The sequence below is a fragment of the Salminus brasiliensis genome, chromosome 9, assembly GCF_030463535.1.
Source record: "Salminus brasiliensis chromosome 9, fSalBra1.hap2, whole genome shotgun sequence".
Lineage (NCBI taxonomy): Eukaryota > Metazoa > Chordata > Actinopteri > Characiformes > Bryconidae > Salminus > Salminus brasiliensis.
The window spans coordinates 1318964-1340746 of NC_132886.1; the positions used below are offsets into that span (position 1 = coordinate 1318964).

Here is a 21783-nt window from a genome sequence, read left to right on the forward strand (position 1 = left end):
CCAGTATGAATTATTCAGTATCCACTAAGAATCATTCTGTATCCAGTACGAATTATTCAGTATCCAGTATGAATTATTCAGTATCCACTATGAATCATTCAGTATCCAGTACGAATTATTCAGTATCCAGTATGGATTATTTAGTATCCACTATGAATCTATTACTATCCAGTATGAATTATTCAGTATCCACTAAGAATCATTCAGTATCCAGTACGAATTATTCAGTATCCAGTATGGATTATTTAGTATCCACTATGAATCTATTACTATCCAGTATGAATTATTCAGTATCCACTAAGAATCATTCCGTATCCAGTACGAATTATTCACTATCCACCAGTCTATCCTATCTACCAGCATCCAATATGAATTAAGAATCGTCAAAAGTCAATCATAGCCCTGTTTATTATTAGTGTATTATTATTATCATTAATCGATCGCTATGTCACGTGTATATCACGTATAAAATCAATCAATAAATAAAAAAACTACACGCCCCACAATCCGCGCTCGGTGGGTGGCGAATGTCCCGGATGTTTGCTGGGCCGCCGGAAAAGAAGGGCTCCGTGTGGCCCGGCCATCTTGCCTGTTTGTGTTCGTGTTGGGGGCTCCGCTCCGCAGAATCGGAGGAGAATCCCGCCGCTGGGGCGCCATCATGCCCGGACACCTGCAGGACGGCTTCGGCTGTGTCGTGACCAACCGGTTCGACCAGCTCCTGGACGATGAGTCCGACCCGTTCGAGATATTAAAGGCGGCGGAGAGCAAGAGGAAGGAGGCGGCGGGGGCTGCGGGCAGGACGGCCGCTCAGGCCGCCAAGCAGCCGCGGAGAGAGCCGGGCAAGGACAGGAAAAACACGCTGGTCGACAAGAAGGAGGAGGTCCAGGCTCCTGTGCCTCTTAAGAAGGATGGTGGGTGGAGGTCTGGCGGTGTAGTGCGGTGGGGGAACGGGGGGAAGCACCGCGACTCGGGAGGTCAACATGGAGCCCTGCTTGGAGCTGTCAGGCTGCTGGCTGGAATTGTCCGTTCCACCTTAAATGCTGCAGCAGTTCCATTCAGGCGCCTCAGGCTGGCCTCAGGCGCCAGAATGGAACTGCTGCACCATTTAAGGTGGAACGGACAATTCCAAGTTCGAGCTGCAGGACGCTCGCAAAAACAGCCTAAATGTTCAGAAAACGTCATTAATTCAACCTAAATCGAATATTAATCCACTTAAAATGCTTTTAAACCCCACTTAACTCCATTTACACCGAATAATCTCAAACCAGAACCATGTTTTCGTCCTATATTTCCTAACTGCGTAACGTCAGCTAACCGTGCTATCAGCGGTTCTAGATTAATGAGCCTCAACCAGCACCAGAACACCCGGTTCTGCACCAGACCGGGTCCTTATCATCGTGCTCAGGTGTGTGTGTGTGTGTGTGTTCGGCTCGGATCAACAGGTCCCTGCTTTGCTTTGCTTATCTTAGCCAGCTTTAATCTGCAGGACCATAACAAACAAACAAGCCAGCGAGGCGCGCGCACGCACGCACGCGCGCTGTTGCGTCATCATGCAAACAATTCGGTTTGGGGGCGGGGGTGTGAACGCGGGGCGAACCGGTTTCGGCTTCAGGTGCTGCTGCTGCTGCTGCGTTTTGGATGGAGATATGATGGGCATGATGGCCTGGAGGTGTTTTTGGGTGGGGGGTAAAGGTGGGGGTGCAGCTCGGGGTGATTTGAGGGAGGTTAATAGAATGTAAACAAACGAGTAAGGAGGAGGAAATTAGTGTAGAAAAATTAAAATGCATATTAATTAGGTGTGGAATGGGCTGTTTGGGGGGTAATTATGATATGGATGTGTTATACAGCAGAAGTGAAAATTATGCAAATTTGCCGTATGTTAATATTTCGTAAACTTTAAGGTACTGTACTATAAAGATGGGTGATATGGTAAAAAGTTATATTTTAAGATATTTCTCATGATGCATGTTTTCACGTAATTGCAGGCTAAATTAACTAATTAAACCAGCCTATATTGCCCAGCTCTGCTATAGTGTTTTATAAAATCAGTGTTAATTATTTATTTCTGTATATAGAATATTTATAAATATTGAAAATATTTAACTTTTTTAAATATTTAAAAAAGAAAATTTACAGAATATAAAAAATGTCTGTTTTTTAAGAAGAAAAATTTTTTTTGGTCCTTATGAATTTTTGACCCAAAATGAATAAGCTGAAATTATACACTTATTAATAAGATAAGAGAATAAGTCCTGATCCGATCTGCTCATATTTCACATTTCCGTGACTTGTAAAATGACTATTTTAAGTCTAATTTTAATGCCGATCCTTTGTTTTTACCGCTGTGTTCTAGCAGAACGCTCTCTGGCGCCCTCTAGTCTCCATTACCGGGCATTTTCCTAGCCTACAGCAGCCATGAGCGGTTTCCGAGCGTAACAGAAAAAAAACGTGGAACCGTTGTACAGGGAAACACGAGAATGTAGCGTAATATCTGTGGTTCTAGAGCTTGGGCTGTGACGTTTTACCAGCGGGAGAACCGCACTCCTCCCGTTGGTTCATTCAGAACAGAGAGGAGGAGGAGAACCTGCTCTATGAATAGTGACAGCATCGCACTTCCACCCACTATAATCCAGGCGCTTCACAGCAGTACAGTGATTAGACAAGCGCTGCTCAGCAATGCAGGTGAAACCGCCGATGTCGGGAGGGCTTGCAGTGAGGTGTGTTGGCATAGCAACTCTTCATCACTTCCTGTTTGTTAGCAGTGTATTAGTCTGCACTTGTAGTGGAAGTGTGCAGCGCGCGGTTGGAACACAGCCGTCTGTCTTACAGAGGTTTACAGACCCGGCTTCCTGTGTGTTTCAGGCATGAGGAGGGTGGGGAGGAAGCAAGATCAGCAGGGTCAGTCCAGTGGCCCCCCGCACCACCAGGGGGCGCCGGGAGAGGGGCGGCCCGCCGAGCGGAGAGCAGACAGACGGCCTCCACGCGAGAGACGCTTCGAAAAGCCGGCCGAGGACAAACCTGACGGAGGAGAAGCTTCTGTGGACAAGTGAGTTCCAACTGAGGACTGTGTAGCAGGGCTTCTGCAGAACTCCGCCCACTCCACACACACCACTGGCAGAGGGGGCGAGGCTTCAGGTTAAGGACCACCCACTAACACAAAACCCTCGTCTACTGTGAGGGGAACTAGCTAGCGTTGGGTTCTCACAGTCTGCGAGGCTGTCAGGGGGCGTGTCTTCTAGTGACAGACAGTGAGGGGGCGTGTCTTCTGATGGCACTGCAGTTTTAGCACAGCTGTGGAAGTTAGTATAGAAACAGGTGTAGAATAGCCATGGAAAGGAATCTGTCCAAATGTTTGTGGACACCCCTTCTAATGAATGCATTCAGCCACTGATGTGCAAATGCACACACACAGCCTGTAGAGTAGAAGTACTGCCAATAGAATAGGACTCTCTGGAGCAGATCAACATCATGACCCTATCGGCTCCATGCTGCCTAATAATGCCAGGCGTGGGCTAGAGGGGTATAAAGCCCCCCAGCATTGAGGAGCTGTGGAGCAGTGGAGGAGCTGTGTTCTCTGGAATGATGGTGGTGGAGCTCCATCCAGTACTTTTGGGATGAGTTGGGGATGATGAGGTGGGGTGGTGATCATCATCCAACATCCTGACCTCACTAACGCTCACTAAATACAATCAAATCCTCACAGCAATGCTCTTCCTCCAGAATCTAGTAGAGAGTCTTCTTCTCTGGACAGTAGAGACAGTTACTCCAACAGAACCAGGATCAGCTCTTTAATAGCCTTCATTTCAGAAGAAGCAGTGAATAAGCTGGTGTCCCAATACTTTTGTCCATGCAGTGTAGATTAGCCATATAAAACAAGTGTAGCTGTAGGAACAGGCAGTAGCGTAGCCATGGAAACGGGCATAGTGTAACCATGGAGGGAGTGTAGCTGTGGAGGTGGGTGTGATGTAAGGGATGGAGGGATGAGGATGAGCACACACACACACACACACACACACACACACACACACACACTCGCGCTGGCTGTGGTCAGTTAAAACTGGTGGTGTTTCTCCTCAGGCCGATGGGAGACAGGCCCCCTCGGGGACGCGGCGGTGGACGTGGAGGCCGGGGCGGCCGCGGGCGGGGCATGGGCCGGGGAGACGGCTTCGACTCGCGAGGAAAGCGTGAATACGAGCGACACAGCGGCAGCGAAAAATCGTGAGGGGGTTCTCCTGTTTTGGGGGTGTTTTTGGGGGGTGGCGAGTCTCTCGGCAGGTCGGGACTCATTCAGCTGTGTGTTCTGTGTTCTAGAGGACAGAAAGCTGACGACAAACGAGGAGGAGCCGGATCACACAACTGGGGCACCACCAAGGAAGAAGCCAGGTAGGGTCTGACCTGCACCTTTTAATTCCCATCTTAGTCTTCTCCAGTCCCCTGACTATCTAGAACTCCTTCACTATCTAGAACTCCCCCATCACACAATGACCCGTGAAGAAGCTCCACCACATCTTCTCAAACCGCCACTAACACCCCACCAACCCCTCAACACTCCCTCCCTCTACTGTGCAGGAAGGAGGCTTTCTGCTGAACTGTGGAGGAGCATTGCTGTGAATATTTGATTGCATCCTCCCCAGCCCATCCCATCCAAAAGTACTGGATGGAGCTCCTCCACCATCATTCCAGAGAACACAATTCTTCTACTGCTCCACAGCTCCTCAATGCTGGGGGGCTTTATACCCCTCTAGCCCACGCCTGGTATTATTAGGCAGCATGGAGCCAATAGGGTCATGATGTTGATCTGCTCCAGAGAGTCCTATTCTATTGGCAGTACTTCTTCTCTACAGGGACTAGACAAGCTGTGTGTGCATTTGCACATCTGTGTCAGCAATGGGTGCAGCTTAAAGTAGCTGAATGAATGAATCAGAGGGGGGTGGTGTAATATGATTAATAATGTGTACTGTGTTAATATGTGAGTGTTAAGTGTTCTGAATACGCATCCCTAGCTAATCTTAAATTAATGTGTGTGTGTGTGTGTGTGTGTGTGTGTGTGTTGCAGTGAGGTGGAACAGTCTGCTGCACCTGAGACGCCTGCAGAGGGGGAGGAGCATGCACCTGCGGACTCAGAAAACAAGTGAGTGAAAACAAGCCCCACCTCTTCCTGCAGTGGACCAATATGACAGCAGTCAGTGTGATCAGACGGGCAGGTCAGGTTTCTGCTGTGGGGGTAAGATTGCTGTAAGCTGTGTCTGTAGGGTGCTAGTTCTATGTTTCTGGAATTATAACTATTATTGCTACTATTATTAGTATTATTATTATTATAAATACTAGTAGTAGTAAATATCAGAAGATTATAAGGTCCTGCAGTTTCGCTGTAAACGAGACCCAGCAGCAGGCAGTCTGTTCTACCAGCGGGAGAACCTCACTCCTTTCTTTGGTTCTAAATAAGCTCAGAACGGCTCATTCAGAACCGAGGAGGCTATGGCTAATGCTCACACACTAAGTGGTCAGACTGCCGAGCTGTAGAGGAGCTGGGAGCTGGCTGGGCTGGTCAGGTCAGGTGGGTCAGTCAGACTGGACTGTAGGATATTAAACACTACAGAGTTTAAAACACTCGTTTAAAAAGATCAGAGTAGAGTCTGATTTTAGAAACTGCTGCTAAAACCGTGACTTCACTGCTGTTTACTAGCATGGATTAGCAGCACGTCTTGGCGAAGTTGGGATGGGGATGTGCTATTTATAGAAACGCACAGATCGGATTGGATCGGTACCAGCTGACCGTCGGCATTACGAGACTCTGATCAGATCAGGGGGTTAGAGACTCTATCGGGACGTCCCTATCCACTGGATCACAGTGCAGATGGCAGCTCTGTTGGGGTGAAGAGGTTATTAATGGTCTGTAAAATAAATTCGGCAGTAGGGGTGTGCGATACAGAGAAGAAAAATGATATCTGAATATTTTCTGGGATTCTGCCGATAACGATAATCAGACGAAGTGTATCCTTTATAAAATGTGTTGGTTACAGTCTTGCGTTGCGCTTGTTCTACTAATTTATTTACTTAAAACTGAAGCATTCAGGTAAAAATACACAAAAACATCAACAGTGCAGGAGTTGGCATCACATCCCTGACGTCCCAAACTTCTATCTTTTTTCACATTAAATTATAATTTAGTATTAATTAATTATTTTTGTTACATTATATTTATATTTCGTTATTTATTGTCATTTTCAAAGGTTTTTTTCAAAGTTGTATTAATTTACTTTGTGTATGTTCAAACATCTTAACTAATTGCTCCAATACCTCCAATACCCTCAGTACCTCCAATACCCTCAGTACCTCCAATACCCTCAGTACCCTCAGTACCTCCAATACCCTCAGTACCTCCAATACCCTCAGTACCCTCAGTACCTCCAATACCCTCAGTACCCTCAGTACCTCCAATACCCTCAGTACCTCCAATACCCTCAGTACCTCCAATACCCTCAGTACCATCAGTACCTCCAATACCATCAGTACCTCCAATACCCGCAGTACCCTCAGTACCTCCAATACCCGCAGTACCCTCAGTACCTCCAATACCCTCAGTACCATCAGTACCTCCAATACCATCAGTTCCTCCAAGCAAACGAGATCTATCTGATACGCCCCGGTCATATCTTGTGTGTGTGTGTTGTCATTTTTGTTGCCCTGCGGAATGAAACAGTGCTGTGTTTGCTCTTTCCCCCGGGTCTGCAGGGAGAACGAGGTAGAGGAGGTGAAGGAGGAAGGCCCTAAGGAGATGACCCTGGACGAGTGGAAGGCCATGCAGAATAAGGAACGCGCCAAAGTGGAGTTCAACATCCGCAAACCCAATGAGGGAGAGGACGGGCAGTGGAAGAAGGGCTACGTCCTGCACAAATCAAAGAGCAAAGACGCTGCGGTGAGCGCGACACGTCCCCGTCCTCCTCAGGACCGCTACAGAGCTGATGTGGGGTCGGACAGGGTGTAGAGCTGACGAAATAAACATCAGAACTTGAAAACTGGCTGAAATCCGGGAACAAAAAATGTCAAGTTTGAATATTTAATGCTTCCTCTGCCCAGTTAATTAGTCATTACCGTCACATTTCGGCTTTAATTCAGTGTTTAACGGTACAGTAATGCTTCGGCAGCTCTGGCGAAGTAGTACTTCTAAAGCTGCTGTGATCCAGAGCAACCTGAAGAATGTGTTTATCCTCCAGAAAAGGCTTCTGTTTGAATAAATACTAAATACTCCTTTAGAGCCGAGAGCTGTATTAACAATACAACGTGACGGGGTGGTAAATATCATCCTAAAACAGCCTCCGTTCTCCCTGTGGTCGAGTTCCTGGCCTAGCACACATGCAAATCAACGTGAAGCATCCTTATCTATTTTGCATGACGGGGTGGTTTGGATTTCCGAAGTATAAATGTGTTTTATTTATTTATTCCAGAGGCCGGCTGGAGGTCTGATCGAAGCCGGAGACCCTGAGCCCGAAGCTCTCCAAAAGGTACCGCCGCCCGTAATGTGCTGAATGTGTTGGTGACCGCGGTAAAGCTGTGCACTGACGTGTTAAGAGAGCAGCGCTGTGGATCTGTGTGTCCTCAGGGCGTCCCTGATGAAGGTGCAGGTGACCATCACTTCCGTAAGCCGGCCAATGACATCACCTCCCAGCTGGAGATCAACTTCGGAGACCTGGGTCGCCCAGGCCGCGGGCGAGGGGGCTCCCGTGGGGGCAGGGGAGGACGAGGGGGAACACGGACCGGCCGTGGGGGCAGCAGAGCCGAGAAGGTACGAGAGCCCTGACCGCGAGACTTCTCTGTATTACGCTGTGGGTTGATGATTGATTGGTGGTGCTCCATCCAGTACTTTGTTGCTGGTGAGCATCAATCAGATCCTCACAGCAGTGCTCCTGCTCCAAAAATCTAGTAGAAACTCTTTAATCTCTGGACAGTAGAGACCGCTTGTCCAACAAATGGCCTCGATTTCAGAATAAGCAGGTGTCCCAATACTTTAGTCCGTTCTCTGATCTGACCGTCTGCGTTTCGTTTCAGGGTGGAGGCGTGTCCGTTCCCAACGTGGACGACCCGGAGGCGTTCCCGGCCCTGGCCTAGGCCCTGACCCGACCCCTCGTGTACGAGGCTTGCATGCTTACGGATTCTTCGACTCTAGAAACCAGAAAAGGAAAAAAAAAATCTAAAGAGAGACTTTCATCCATACCATTCTCCGAGGACTGGATTCTGCCTTTATTCTACAGACACACACACACACACACACACACACACACACACACACAGGCTCATACACACGTATACGGACTTCTCTTATTACACTGAAGCAAATTCTTGGTAGAGGTTTTGTATCTAGAGACCTGATAGCAGGTGTGTGTGTGTGTGTGTGTGTGTGTGTGTGTGTGTGTGTGTTTGTGTGTGTTTAGTTTCAGGCTTTGGTTCTTCATCACACTCTGACTTTTATTCATTTCTCGCGGTTCGAATGTACGCGTCTCCGGAGTAGGATCCAAGTGTGTGTGTGTGTGTGTGTGAGAGAGAGAGAGAGTGAGTGTGTGTGTGAGAGCATAGCGTCTGCTTCAGCTTGCCTCTGCTGTGTGTGTGTGTGTGTGTGTGTGTGTGTGTGTGTGTGTGTGTGTGTGTGTGTGTGTGTGTCATTTCTGATGGGCTTCAGCAGGAGTGGACCGTGGATAAGCCTGCGATGCTGATTTTAATGTTTATAAGCGTGCGAGTTCCACTTCCTTTACAGTTTTTAGTGTTTTTAAAGAAGCTCTGAGGTCACTTCCTCCTCCAGATGTTGTTGTTTGTGTTTGTTTGTGTTGTGGGTGGGCGGAGTCGGGGTTAGCTTGGGCAGTAGCGGGTAAAAATGGCGAATTCGGGGCCTGGAAGGCAAAATCCTGGGGTGGATTTTTCCTGCATTCACCATCTCTAGCATTTTGCTTCCTGATTGGATGATTTTGGGATGGGGGCGGGGCTTTGGTTGTTCTGTGGTGGACCAGTGAAGTCTTTACTCCTCCAGGCTGGTCCTCATGCGTCCTTCACCTTCTAGACACCTTGGGATCACTTTTAAAAGAGTGTGTGAGTGATTTGATTTATTTGATTGATTGATGTGTGTGTGTGTGTGTGTGTGTGTGTGTGTGTGTGCGTGCACTCATCCGCCATGAACTTACTCTTCTAAAGCTAGATTGTGAGCGAGTCGCGTTCTGAAGTTTTATTATTATTATTATTATTATTATTATTGTTTATTTTTGGGGGGTGGCGAGGGGGAGGGGGTTCTAGTGGGTTCTAGCTCAGATTGTTGACATATCTTGCACTTAGATTAATGATCTATAATATCTAGCTAACAAGCACATGCTCTGGTCCTGTGTTCGTGTTGTGAACCTTTTCCGTTGCTTTCGTGAACTTTGCTGTGTTTGTTTGTTTGTTTGTTTGTTTGTTTAGTTGTTGATCATTCTGACAGCACTACTGCGCACATTTTTTTTTTGTTTGTTTGTATTTTGGATACGGCGCCAGGATCCGGATGCTGGGGGGTGGGGGGTGGGGGGTGGGGGGGCAAAGAAAAGGTGGGGAGGACACATGTCTTTGTTTGTTTGTTTGTTTATTCTGTGAGTCAAAGCTTCCAGTTTTGTTGTTGTTTATTTTCTCTCCACTCCGCTGACCGCTAGCCTCGGCCAGGACGCGCGGGACGACTCCACGACTCGACTCTTTCTGTATTGACTGGATTGTTTGTTTCTTTGCCGGACGTTTCTGCATTCAGATAATATCCCTGTTCAATAAATCGCCTAGAGGTGTTACGTGAGCCCTGCCTGTGTCTGTTTTTCCGTCTGGGAGTGGCTGGGATGCGACCAGGGCCGATGTCCGGTATTGTGGATGGTTCTGACCGTAGAAATTGGGACCAAACCCACTTGGATTAGTGATTAGAGTGGGATTAAAACGCAGTAAAACTAATATCCAGCTACAATATTATGACAAAAGTATTGGGACACCTGCATGGTTATCATTTGAGGGTGTCCTGCCTTTGTTGGTTTCACTGTCGTTACTGTCCAGAGAAGAATAAAGGCTTTCTACTAGATTTTGGAGCAGGTGCATTGCTGTGAGGATTTGATTGATTGACTGACTGCATGCAGTGACCAAATCAGCATCAGTGAGGTCAGGATCACCATCTCACCTCATCATCCCCAACTCATCCCATTCAAAAGTACTGGATGGAGCTCCACCACCATCACTCCAGAGAACACAGTTCTTCCACTGCTCCACAGCTCCTCAATGCTGGGGGGCTTTATACCCCTCTAGCCCACGCCTGGCATTATTAGGCAGCATGGAGCCAATAGGGTCATGATGTAGATCTGCTCCAGAGAGTCTTATTCTATTGGCAGTTCTTCTCCAGAGGGGCATTAGCACGTCTGTGTCAGCAATGGGTGCAACTTTAAGTAGCTGAATGCTTTCATTAAAAGGGATGTCCACAAACTTTTGACAGTGTTTATTACATATTAGCTTCACATATGATTGACTGATGATTATTGATGAGTGATCAGTTATCTGCTCGGAGACGTGCTGATGTGATGAGGCTCTCAGAGGGGCTGTTGTGCTCCCCTTGAGCTCCCAGGAGTAACAGGTGAGTCTGTTAGCATTTCAGACATTAGCATGGGGCTAACTGTTTATCTAAATCCTCACTCTCCTCAAACCATGCAGCAATCTCTAACAGACCTTATATGGGTTCTGACAAAGACCCACTGTTATCTAGAACGTGGACTGAGTTGTGACACAGTTCAAGATACGGCTACTGAGTTAGCAAGCTTTATAAACACGACTCCTCAAACCTCGCCCCAACAATCAGCAGCCCTGAGCTCCTCTAAGCAGCTGCTGACCACTCTGACCATGACCATAACCGATGACCACAGAGCAGGAGAAGACGAGGAGAGTCTGAGGAGGTCTGGTTGGACCTCAGTGATCGGGTCGGGAAGTCCAGTTGGGAGAAGGTCTGGTTGGACCTCAGTGATCGGGTCGGGAAGTCCTGCTGGGAGGAGGGTCGGTTGGACCTAAGTGATCGGATCGGGAAGTCCTGCTGGGAGGAGGTCTGGTTGGACCTCAGTGATCGGATCGGGAAGTCCTGCTGGGAGGAGGTCTGGTTGGACCTCAGTGATCGGGTCGGGAAGTCCTGCTGGGAGGAGGGTCGGTTGGACCTCAGTGATCGGATCGGGAAGTCCTGCTGGGAGGAGGTCTGGTTGGACCTCAGTGATCGGGTCGGGAAGTCCAGTTGGGAGAAGGTCTGGTTGGACCTCAGTGATCGGGTCGGGAAGTCCTGCTGGGAGGAGGGTCGGTTGGACCTCAGTGATCGGATCGGGAAGTCCTGCTGGGAGGAGGTCTGGTTGGACCTCAGTGATCGGATCGGGAAGTCCTGCTGGGAGGAGGTCTGGTTGGACCTAAGTGATCGGGTCGGGAAGTCCAGTTGGGAGGAGGTCTGGTTGGACCTCAGTGATCGGATCGGGAAGTCCTGCTGGGAGGAGGTCTGGTTGGACCTCAGTGATCGGATCGGGAAGTCCTGCTGGGAGGAGGTCTGGTTGGACCTCAGTGATCGGATCGGGAAGTCCTGCTGGGAGGAGGTCTGGTTGGACCTCAGTGATCGGATCGGGAAGTCCTGCTGGGAGAAGGTCTGGTTGGACCTCAGTGATCGGATCGGGAAGTCCTGCTGGGAGGAGGTCTGGTTGGACCTCAGTGATCGGATCGGGAAGTCCTGCTGGGAGGAGGTCTGGTTGGACCTCAGTGATCGGATCGGGAAGTCCTGCTGGGAGGAGGTCTGGTTGGACCTCAGTGATCGGGTCGGGAAGTCCAGTTGGGAGGAGGTCTGGTTGGACCTCAGTGATCGGATCGGGAAGTCCTGCTGGGAGGAGGTCTGGTTGGACCTCAGTGATCGGGTCGGGAAGTCCAGTTGGGAGGAGGTCTGGTTGGACCTCAGTGATCGGATCGGGAAGTCCTGCTGGGAGGAGGTCTGGTTGGACCTCAGTGATCGGATCGGGAAGTCCTGCTGGGAGGAGGTCTGGTTGGACCTCAGTGATCGGATCGGGAAGTCCTGCTGGGAGGAGGTCTGGTTGGACCTCAGTGATCGGATCGGGAAGTCCTGCTGGGAGAAGGTCTGGTTGGACCTCAGTGATCGGATCGGGAAGTCCTGCTGGGAGGAGGTCTGGTTGGACCTCAGTGATCGGATCGGGAAGTCCTGCTGGGAGGAGGTCTGGTTGGACCTCAGTGATCGGATCGGGAAGTCCTGCTGGGAGGAGGTCTGGTTGGACCTCAGTGATCGGGTCGGGAAGTCCAGTTGGGAGGAGGTCTGGTTGGACCTCAGTGATCGGATCGGGAAGTCCTGCTGGGAGGAGGTCTGGTTGGACCTCAGTGATCGGATCGGGAAGTCCTGCTGGGAGGAGGTCTGGTTGGACCTCAGTGATCCGGGCGGGCGGCAGTATGGCGGAGCTGCGGGAGAGAGTTCCTCAGCAGAGCGGAGAGTCTCTGAGGGAGAACCCGGGAGAACAGGAGAACCCGGGAGAACAGGAGAACCCCGGCAGCTCGGCTCTACTGCTGAAGTTCCTCGCGGCCACGGTTTACGGAGTGAGCTCGTTCCTCATCGTCCTGGTGAATAAGAGCGTGCTGACGAATCACAGGTGAGTCTCTGAGGGGAAAGTTCAGCGCTCTGCCAGAGCAGGGCAGGGAGTCGACTCCTAAGGGAACCGAGTCTCCGATTCCAGACGTGTTTTAAAGCTTGATTTAGTGTTTTAATTTTAGGACCTGCTGTTGTGTACCAGTGTGAGTTACTGTGTATCTACTATACATTATTCTACAGGTAATTATTCACTAACTGCTAGAAATGATTCAACTAACACAAATAATACATGCCTCACTGTTTCTGCACCCTGCTACAAATGATTCAGTGTCTACTGTAAATGATTCACTAACTACTATGAATGATTCAGTATTCACTATAAATGATTCACTAACTACTATAAATGATTCACTAACTACTATAAATGATTCAGTATCCACTATAAATGATCCAGTATCCACTATAAATGATTCACTAACTACTATAAATGATTCAGTATCCTCTATAAATGATCCAGTATCCACTATAAATGATTCACTAACTACTATAAATGATTCAGTATCCACTATAAATGATTCACTAACTACTATAAATGATTCAGTATCCACTTTACATTATTCAGTATCCTCTATAAATGATTCAGTATCCTCTATAAATGATTCAGTATCCTCTATAAATGATCCAGTATCCACTATAAATGATTCACTAACTACTATAAATGATTAAGTATCCACTTTACATTATTCAGTATCCTCTATAAATGATCCAGTATCCACTATAAATGATTCACTAACTACTATAAATGATTCAGTATCCACTATAAATGATTCACTAACTACTATAAATGATTCAGTATCCACTTTACATTATTCAGTATCCTCTATAAATGATCCAGTATCCTCTATAAATGATCCAGTATCCACTATAAATGATTCACTAACTACTATAAATGATTCAGTATCCACTATAAATGATCCAGTATCCACTATAAATGATTCAGTATCCTCTATAAATGATTCAGTATCCTCTATAAATGATTCACTAACTACTATAAATGATTCAGTATCCACTATAAATGATCCAGTATCCACTATAAATGATTCACTAACTACTATAAATGATTCAGTATCCACTTTACATTATTCAGTATCCTCTATAAATGATTCAGTATCCTCTATAAATGATTCAGTATCCTCTATAAATGATCCAGTATCCACTATAAATGATTCACTAACTACTATAAATGATTCAGTATCCACTTTACATTATTCAGTATCCTCTATAAATGATTCAGTATCCACTATAAATGATTCACTAACTACTATAAATGATTCAGTATCCACTATAAATGATTCAGTATCCACTATAAATGATTCACTAACTACTATAAATGATTCAGTATCCACTTTACATTATTCAGTATCCTCTATAAATGATTCAGTATCCACTATAAATGATTCAGTATCCTCTATAAATGATCCAGTATCCACTATAAATGATTCACTAACTACTATAAATGATTCAGTATCCACTTTACATTATTCAGTATCCTCTATAAATGATTCAGTATCCACTATAAATGATTCAGTATCCTCTATAAATGATCCAGTATCCACTATAAATGATTCACTAACTACTATAAATGATTCAGTATCCACTTTACATTATTCAGTATCCACTATAAATGATTCAGTATCCACTATAAATGATTCACTAACTACTATAAATGATTCAGTATCCACTATACATTATTCAGTATCCACTATAAATGATCCAGTATCCACTATAAATGATTCACTAACTACTATAAATGATTCAGTATTCACTATAAATGATTCACTAACTACTATAAATGATTCAGTATCCACTTTACATTATTCAGTATCCACTATAAATGATTCAGTATCCACTATAAATGATTCACTAACTACTATAAATGATTCAGTATCCACTTTACATTATTCAGTATCCACTATAAATGATTCAGTATCCACTATAAATGATTCACTAACTACTATAAATGATTCAGTATCCACTATACATTATTCAGTATCCACTATAAATGATTCAGTGTCTACTGTAAATGATTCACTAACTACTATGAATGATTCAGTATTCACTATAAATGATTCACTAACTACTATAAATGATTCACTAACTACTATAAATGATTCAGTATCCACTATAAATGATCCAGTATCCACTATAAATGATTCAGTATCCACTATAAATGATTCACTAACTACTATAAATGATTCAGTATCCACTTTACATTATTCAGTATCCTCTATAAATGATTCAGTATCCACTATAAATGATTCAGTATCCTCTATAAATGATCCAGTATCCACTATAAATGATTCACTAACTACTATAAATGATTAAGTATCCACTTTACATTATTCAGTATCCTCTATAAATGATCCAGTATCCACTATAAATGATTCACTAACTACTATAAATGATTAAGTATCCACTTTACATTATTCAGTATCCACTATAAATGATTCAGTATCCTCTATAAATGATCCAGTATCCACTATAAATGATTCACTAACTACTATAAATGATTCAGTATCCACTATAAATGATCCAGTATCCTCTATAAATGATCCAGTATCCACTATAAATGATTCACTAACTACTATAAATGATTCAGTATCCTCTATAAATGATCCAGTATCCACTATAAATGATTCACTAACTACTATAAATGATTCAGTATCCACTATAAATGATCCAGTATCCTCTATAAATGATCCAGTATCCACTATAAATGATTCACTAACTACTATAAATGATTCAGTATCCACTATAAATGATCCAGTATCCTCTATAAATGATCCAGTATCCACTATAAATGATTCACTAACTACTATAAATGATTCAGTATCCACTATAAATGATCCAGTATCCACTATAAATGATTCAGTATCCACTATAAATGATCCAGTATCCACTATAAATGATTCACTAACTACTATAAATGATTAAGTATCCACTTTACATTATTCAGTATCCTCTATAAATGATTCAGTATCCTCTATAAATGATTCACTAACTACTATAAATGATTCAGTATCCACTATAAATGATCCAGTATCCACTATAAATGATTCACTAACTACTATAAATGATTCAGTATCCACTATAAATGATCCAGTATCCTCTATAAATGATCCAGTATCCACTATAAATGATTCACTAACTACTATAAATGATTCAGTATCCACTATAAATGATCCAGTATCCTCTATAAATGATCCAGTATCCACTATAAATGATTCACTAACTACTATAAATGATTCAGTATCCACTATAAATGATCCAGTATCCACTATAAATGATTCAGTATCCACTATAAATGATCCAGTATCCACTATAAATGATTCACTAACTACTATAAATGATTAAGTATCCACTTTACATTATTCAGTATCCTCTATAAATGATTCAGTATCCTCTATAAATGATTCACTAACTACTATAAATGATTCAGTATCCACTATAAATGATCCAGTATCCACTATAAATGATTCAGTATCCACTATAAATGATCCAGTATCCACTATAAATGATTCACTAACTACTATAAATGATTCAGTATCCACTTTACATTATTCAGTATCCTCTATAAATGATTCAGTATCCTCTATAAATGATTCAGTATCCTCTATAAATGATCCAGTATCCACTATAAATGATTCACTAACTACTATAAATGATTCAGTATCCACTTTACATTATTCAGTATCCTCTATAAATGATTCAGTATCCACTATAAATGATTCACTAACTACTATAAATGATCCAGTATCCACTATAAATGATTCAGTATCCACTATAAATGATTCAGTATCCACTATAAATGATTCACTAACTACTATAAATGATTCAGTATCCACTTTACATTATTCAGTATCCTCTATAAATGATTCAGTATCCACTATAAATGATTCAGTATCCTCTATAAATGATCCAGTATCCACTATAAATGATTCACTAACTACTATAAATGATTCAGTATCCACTTTACATTATTCAGTATCCTCTATAAATGATTCAGTATCCACTATAAATGATTCAGTATCCTCTATAAATGATCCAGTATCCACTATAAATGATTCACTAACTACTATAAATGATTCAGTATCCACTTTACATTATTCAGTATCCACTATAAATGATTCAGTATCCACTATAAATGATTCACTAACTACTATAAATGATTCAGTATCCACTTTACATTATTCAGTATCCACTATAAATGATTCAGTATCCACTATAAATGATTCACTAACTACTATAAATGATTCAGTATCCACTTTACATTATTCAGTATCCACTATAAATGATTCAGTATCCACTATAAATGATTCAGTATCCACTATAAATGATTCAGTATCCACTATACATTATTCAGTATCCACTATAAATGATCCAGTATCCACTATACATTATTCAGTATCCACTATAAATGATTCACTAACTACTATAAATGATTCAGTATCCACTTTACATTATTCAGTATCCACTATAAATGATCCAGTATCCACTATAAATGATTCACTAACTACTATAAATGATTCAGTATCCACTTTACATTATTCAGTATCCTCTATAAATGATTCAGTATCCACTGTGAATTATTCAATATCCACTATAAATGATTCAGTATCCACTATGAATTATTCAATATCCAGTATAAATGATTCAGTATCCACTGTGAATTATTCAATATCCACTATAAATGATTCAGTATACACTGTGAATTATTCAATATCCACTATAAATGATTCAGTATCCACTATGAATTATTCAGTATCCAGTATAAATGATTCAGTATTCACTATAAATTATTCAGTATCCAGTATAAATGATTCAGTATCCATTGTGAATTATTCAATATCCACTATAAATGATTCAGTATCTACTGTGAATTATTTAATATCCAGTATAAATGAATCAGTATCCACTGTGAATTATTCAATATCCACTATAAATGATTCAGTATCCACTGTGAATTATTCAATATCCAGTATAAATGATTCAGTATCCACTGTGAATTATTCAATATCCACTATAAATGATTCAGTATCCACTGTGAATTATTCAATATCCACTATAAATGATTCAGTATCCACTATGAATTATTCAGTATCCAGTATAAATGATTCAGTATTCACTATAAATGAATCAGTATCCAGTATAAATGATTCAGTATCCACTGTGAATTATTCAATATCCACTATAAATGATTCAGTATCCACTGTGAATTATTCAATATCCACTATAAATGATTCAGTATCCACTATGAATTATTCAGTATCCAGTATAAATGATTCAGTATTCACTATAAATTATTCAATATCCAGTATAAATTATTCAGTATCCACTGTGAATTATTCAATATCCAGTATAAATGATTCAGTATCCATTGTGAATTATTCAATATCCACTATAAATGATTCAGTATCCACTGTGAATTATTCAATATCCAGTATAAATGATTCAGTATCCTCTATAAATGATTCAGTATCCACTGTGAATTATTCAATATCCAGTATAAATGATTCAGTATCCACTGTGAATTATTCAGTATCCACTATAAATGATTCAGTATCCACTATGAATTATTCAGTATCCAGTATAAATGATTCAGTATTCACTATAAATGATTCAGTATCCAGTATAAATGATTCAGTATCCACTGTGAATTATTCAATATCCACTATAAATGATTCAGTATCCACTGTGAATTATTCAATATCCACTATAAATGATTCAGTATCCACTATGAATTATTCAGTATCCAGTATAAATGATTCAGTATTCACTATAAATTATTCAGTATCCAGTATAAATGATTCAGTATCCATTGTGAATTATTCAGTATCCACTGTGAATTATTCAGTATCCACTATAAATGATTCAGTATCCACTATGAATTATTCAGTATCCAGTATAAATGATTCAGTATTCACTATAAATGATTCAGTATCCAGTATAAATGATTCAGTATCCACTGTGAATTATTCAATATCCACTATAAATGATTCAGTATCCACTGTGAATTATTCAATATCCACTATAAATGATTCAGTATCCACTATGAATTATTCAGTATCCAGTATAAATGATTCAGTATTCACTATAAATTATTCAGTATCCAGTATAAATGATTCAGTATCCACTGTGAATTATTCAATATCCAGTATAAATGATTCAGTATCCACTGTGAATTATTCAGTATCCAGTATAAATGATTCAGTATCCACTGTGAATTATTCAGTATCCAGTATAAATGATTCAGTATTTACTATAAATGATTCAGTATCCAGTATAAATTATTCAGTATCCACTATGAATTATTCAATATCCAGTATAAATGATTCAGTATCCACTGTGAATTATTCAATATCCAGTATAAATGATTCAGTATCCACTGTGAATTATTCAGTATCCTCTATAAATGATTCAGTATCCACTATGAATTATGGGTCGGTGGGGAGGCCGTATCACACTGTCTGTCAGTACTGGACCATCATACTGCTTTATGTCTGTGTTCTGTCAGGTTCCCCTCGTCGCTGTGTGTCGGTGTTGGTCAGGTAAGTGCTGTCAATCATCTAATCAGCTTGAAATGGTCGTGCGAGCATCACTTTGAACACTCTCTCTATCAGCTGGGCGGATTTTAAAGGGAAGCTGGGAATGTCGGGATGAATGGACCAATAGAAAAGCTCCAGTGTTCCGGCGCTGTTCCAGCGGACCCTCTGCACGGGTCCGTTCCTGTGGGTCTTCTCACAGTTTGTGTGCTGTTACAGATGCTGGCCACAGTGGTGGTGCTGTGGGTGGGGAAGGCTCTGAGGGTCATACACTTCCCTGATTTTGACCGGACCGTCCCGATCAAGGTAAAGCAGTAGATCCTCCTGCAGCGGGGGGGTGGGGGGGTGGTCTGTGGGGACGGGGTCTTCAGGGTGTGATGGGATACCACTCTCTGTTCTCTCTCTGCTCCTCAGACGTTTCCTCTTCCTCTGCTGTACGTGGGCAATCAGCTAACCGGCCTTTTTGGAACCAAACAAGTGAAGTAAGTTCTGAGGAGTGAGAAATAAAAATAATAATTAATAAATCTGGAGGACTGATCAGTAAAGAAGAACACTTTCAAAAATAAAAAACTATTATTTTATTATTATTATGTTATAAAAAAAAAGTAAAACATTTATTTTATGTTTTTATTATAATTCTAATATTTGTATTATTATTATTTTGTAAAAATAAAAACAAATATTTTAAATTGACACTAACAAATGTTTATTTATTATAAAACTGTTTTTATTTATAATAGTTATATTTTTTATTTTTTATTTGTATTTTATACAAATTTATTAATATTTTGTATGATAATAAATCTTATTATAATTCAATTATATATGTTTTTATGATACTACATGTTTTTTAAATTATAATATTTTTTATTATATTTTTGTTTATTATATTAAAAGCTATTATTTATTATACCACAGATTACACTAATACAGTTATATTAGTGTAAAACCCTGTAGTATTACTCTACCGCCTCAGCCCACATGCTGCTCTACCTTCAGACCAAGCGTCTGCAGCTCTCACACTGTCCAGAAATGCATGTGTACAGCTTTCCATGAGGGGGCGCTCAAAGCCATAGCCAGAGATTTGTGTTTACTGCAGTGGAGTAAATGTTGCTGCAGTGTTTACTGAAAGGCAGATAATGTAAACTATGAGTTGCGAGACAAACCCCACCCCTGCATGGAGAGGTTCAGAAGCCCCTGATCTGCTGCTGAACCCTTCATCAGACACTCTACACATACATGTACTATTCCTGGATCCTCAGTTAGCAACTTTTAACCAGCCGGTTGACTCGCCCAGTTAGGGTCATAGTAGGCATGAACTCACAGGTGCAGTCACAGTAGGACTACATTCACATTTACATTTACGGCATTTAGCAGACGCTCTTCTCCAGAGCGACTTACAAAGTGCTTTGCTATTTACCCAAGAAAAGCCTTAGCTAGTTAGAATAGACTAATAATTCAAAGATACCTCTAAGCTTTAGACATTACTAAACTAGAGTAGACATTAACTGTGCTCAGACACTCAGCTTTCAAACAATGACATGTTAAAATGTTGCTATCGATATTACTCTCTATTCAACGAGGGGAATAAGGTCAAACAGCAGAAGATGGGCCAAGTTTTTATAACGGCAATCTGACCTGTGTGTGTGTGTGTTTGTGTGTGTGTGTGTGTGTGTGTGTGTGTGTGTGTTGTCAGTCTGCCGATGTTCACAGTGCTGCGGAGATTCTCCATCCTCTTCACCATGCTGGCTGAAAGCTACCTGCTCAGGTGAGCTCAGACATACACACACCCTTAAAGCTTTTCCTTTCTTTAAAGTTCTCCTGTGTATATAAGTGTGTGTGTGTGTGTGTGTGTGTGTGTGTGTGTGTGTGTGTGCAGGAAGACGTTCTCATGGTCCATTCAGGCTACAGTGTTCACTATGATCTTAGGAGCGTTCATCGCTGCCAGGTAAGCAGGAGCACAGGCTGCAGGAGCTGCACTTCAGAACCCATGCCACCAGGGGGCTCCACAAGACCATCTAAATTGTCTCTACTGTCCAGAGAAGAAGACTTTCTACTAGATTCTGGAGGAGGAACATTGCTGTGAGGATTTGATTGTATTTAGTGATAAGAGTGTTGGATGATCACCACCCCACCTCATCATCCCCAACTCATCCCAAAAGTACTGGATGGAGCTCCTCCACCATCATTCCAGAGAACACAGCTCTTCCACTGCTCCACAGCTCCTCAATGCTGGGGGGCTTTATACCCCTCTAGCCCACGCCTGGCATTAGGCAGCATGGAGCCAATAGGGTCATGATGTTGATCTGCTCCAGAGAGTCCTATTCTATTGGCAGTACTTCTTCTCTACAGGGACTAGACAAGCTGTGTGTGCATTTGCACATCTGTGTCAGCAATGGGTGCAACTTAAAGTAGCTCAATGTGTTCATTAGAAGCAGCGTCCACAAACATTTGGACATCTAGTGTATATTTTATGAACTTTATTGTAATGATTAATTCTATTACAGAATCAGTGAGCAGCACTGCAGTGATTGACAGTCAGCTCTCATCACTCTGTTTCTCTCAGCACAGATTTGGCTTTTGACC

At 42.3% G+C, this 21783-nt stretch overlaps 2 protein-coding genes across 2 annotated transcripts in view; both read left to right on the forward strand.

Annotated features, from left to right (window-relative positions):
- Positions 1-544: 544 nt before the first annotated feature.
- serbp1b (SERPINE1 mRNA binding protein 1b) lies at positions 545-9802 on the forward strand. The gene is made up of 9 exons (XM_072687102.1): positions 545-911; positions 2863-3046; positions 4078-4218; positions 4312-4383; positions 5057-5131; positions 6736-6919; positions 7449-7505; positions 7604-7786; positions 8050-9802. Exons 1-9 carry the CDS (start codon positions 659-661, stop codon positions 8107-8109), a joined length of 1209 nt encoding a protein of 402 aa, XP_072543203.1. The 5' UTR covers positions 545-658; the 3' UTR covers positions 8110-9802.
- A 2602-nt stretch (positions 9803-12404) lies between these two features.
- The window catches only part of slc35d1b (solute carrier family 35 member D1b), a 15527-nt gene continuing 6148 nt past the window's right edge, over positions 12405-21783 (forward strand). Inside the window, exons 1-7 of the mRNA XM_072687089.1 lie at positions 12405-12656; positions 19170-19203; positions 19417-19503; positions 19612-19679; positions 20894-20965; positions 21077-21145; positions 21764-21783. The exon at positions 21764-21783 is cut by the window's right edge and continues 83 nt beyond it. Coding sequence (XP_072543190.1) covers positions 12460-12656; positions 19170-19203; positions 19417-19503; positions 19612-19679; positions 20894-20965; positions 21077-21145; positions 21764-21783 — 547 coding nt within the window. The 5' untranslated portion in view covers positions 12405-12459. The remainder of the gene's footprint in view (positions 12657-19169; positions 19204-19416; positions 19504-19611; positions 19680-20893; positions 20966-21076; positions 21146-21763) is intronic.

Coding starts and splice junctions, on each gene's coding strand:
- serbp1b (XM_072687102.1), top strand. CDS start 659: ATGCCCGGACACCTGCAGGACGGCTTCGGCTGTGTCGTGACCAACCGG. Junction 5,132..6,735: donor CCTGCGGACTCAGAAAACAA/GTGAGTGAAAAC, acceptor CCGGGTCTGCAG/GGAGAACGAGGTAGAGGAGG. Junction 7,506..7,603: donor AGCCCGAAGCTCTCCAAAAG/GTACCGCCGCCC, acceptor GTGTGTCCTCAG/GGCGTCCCTGATGAAGGTGC.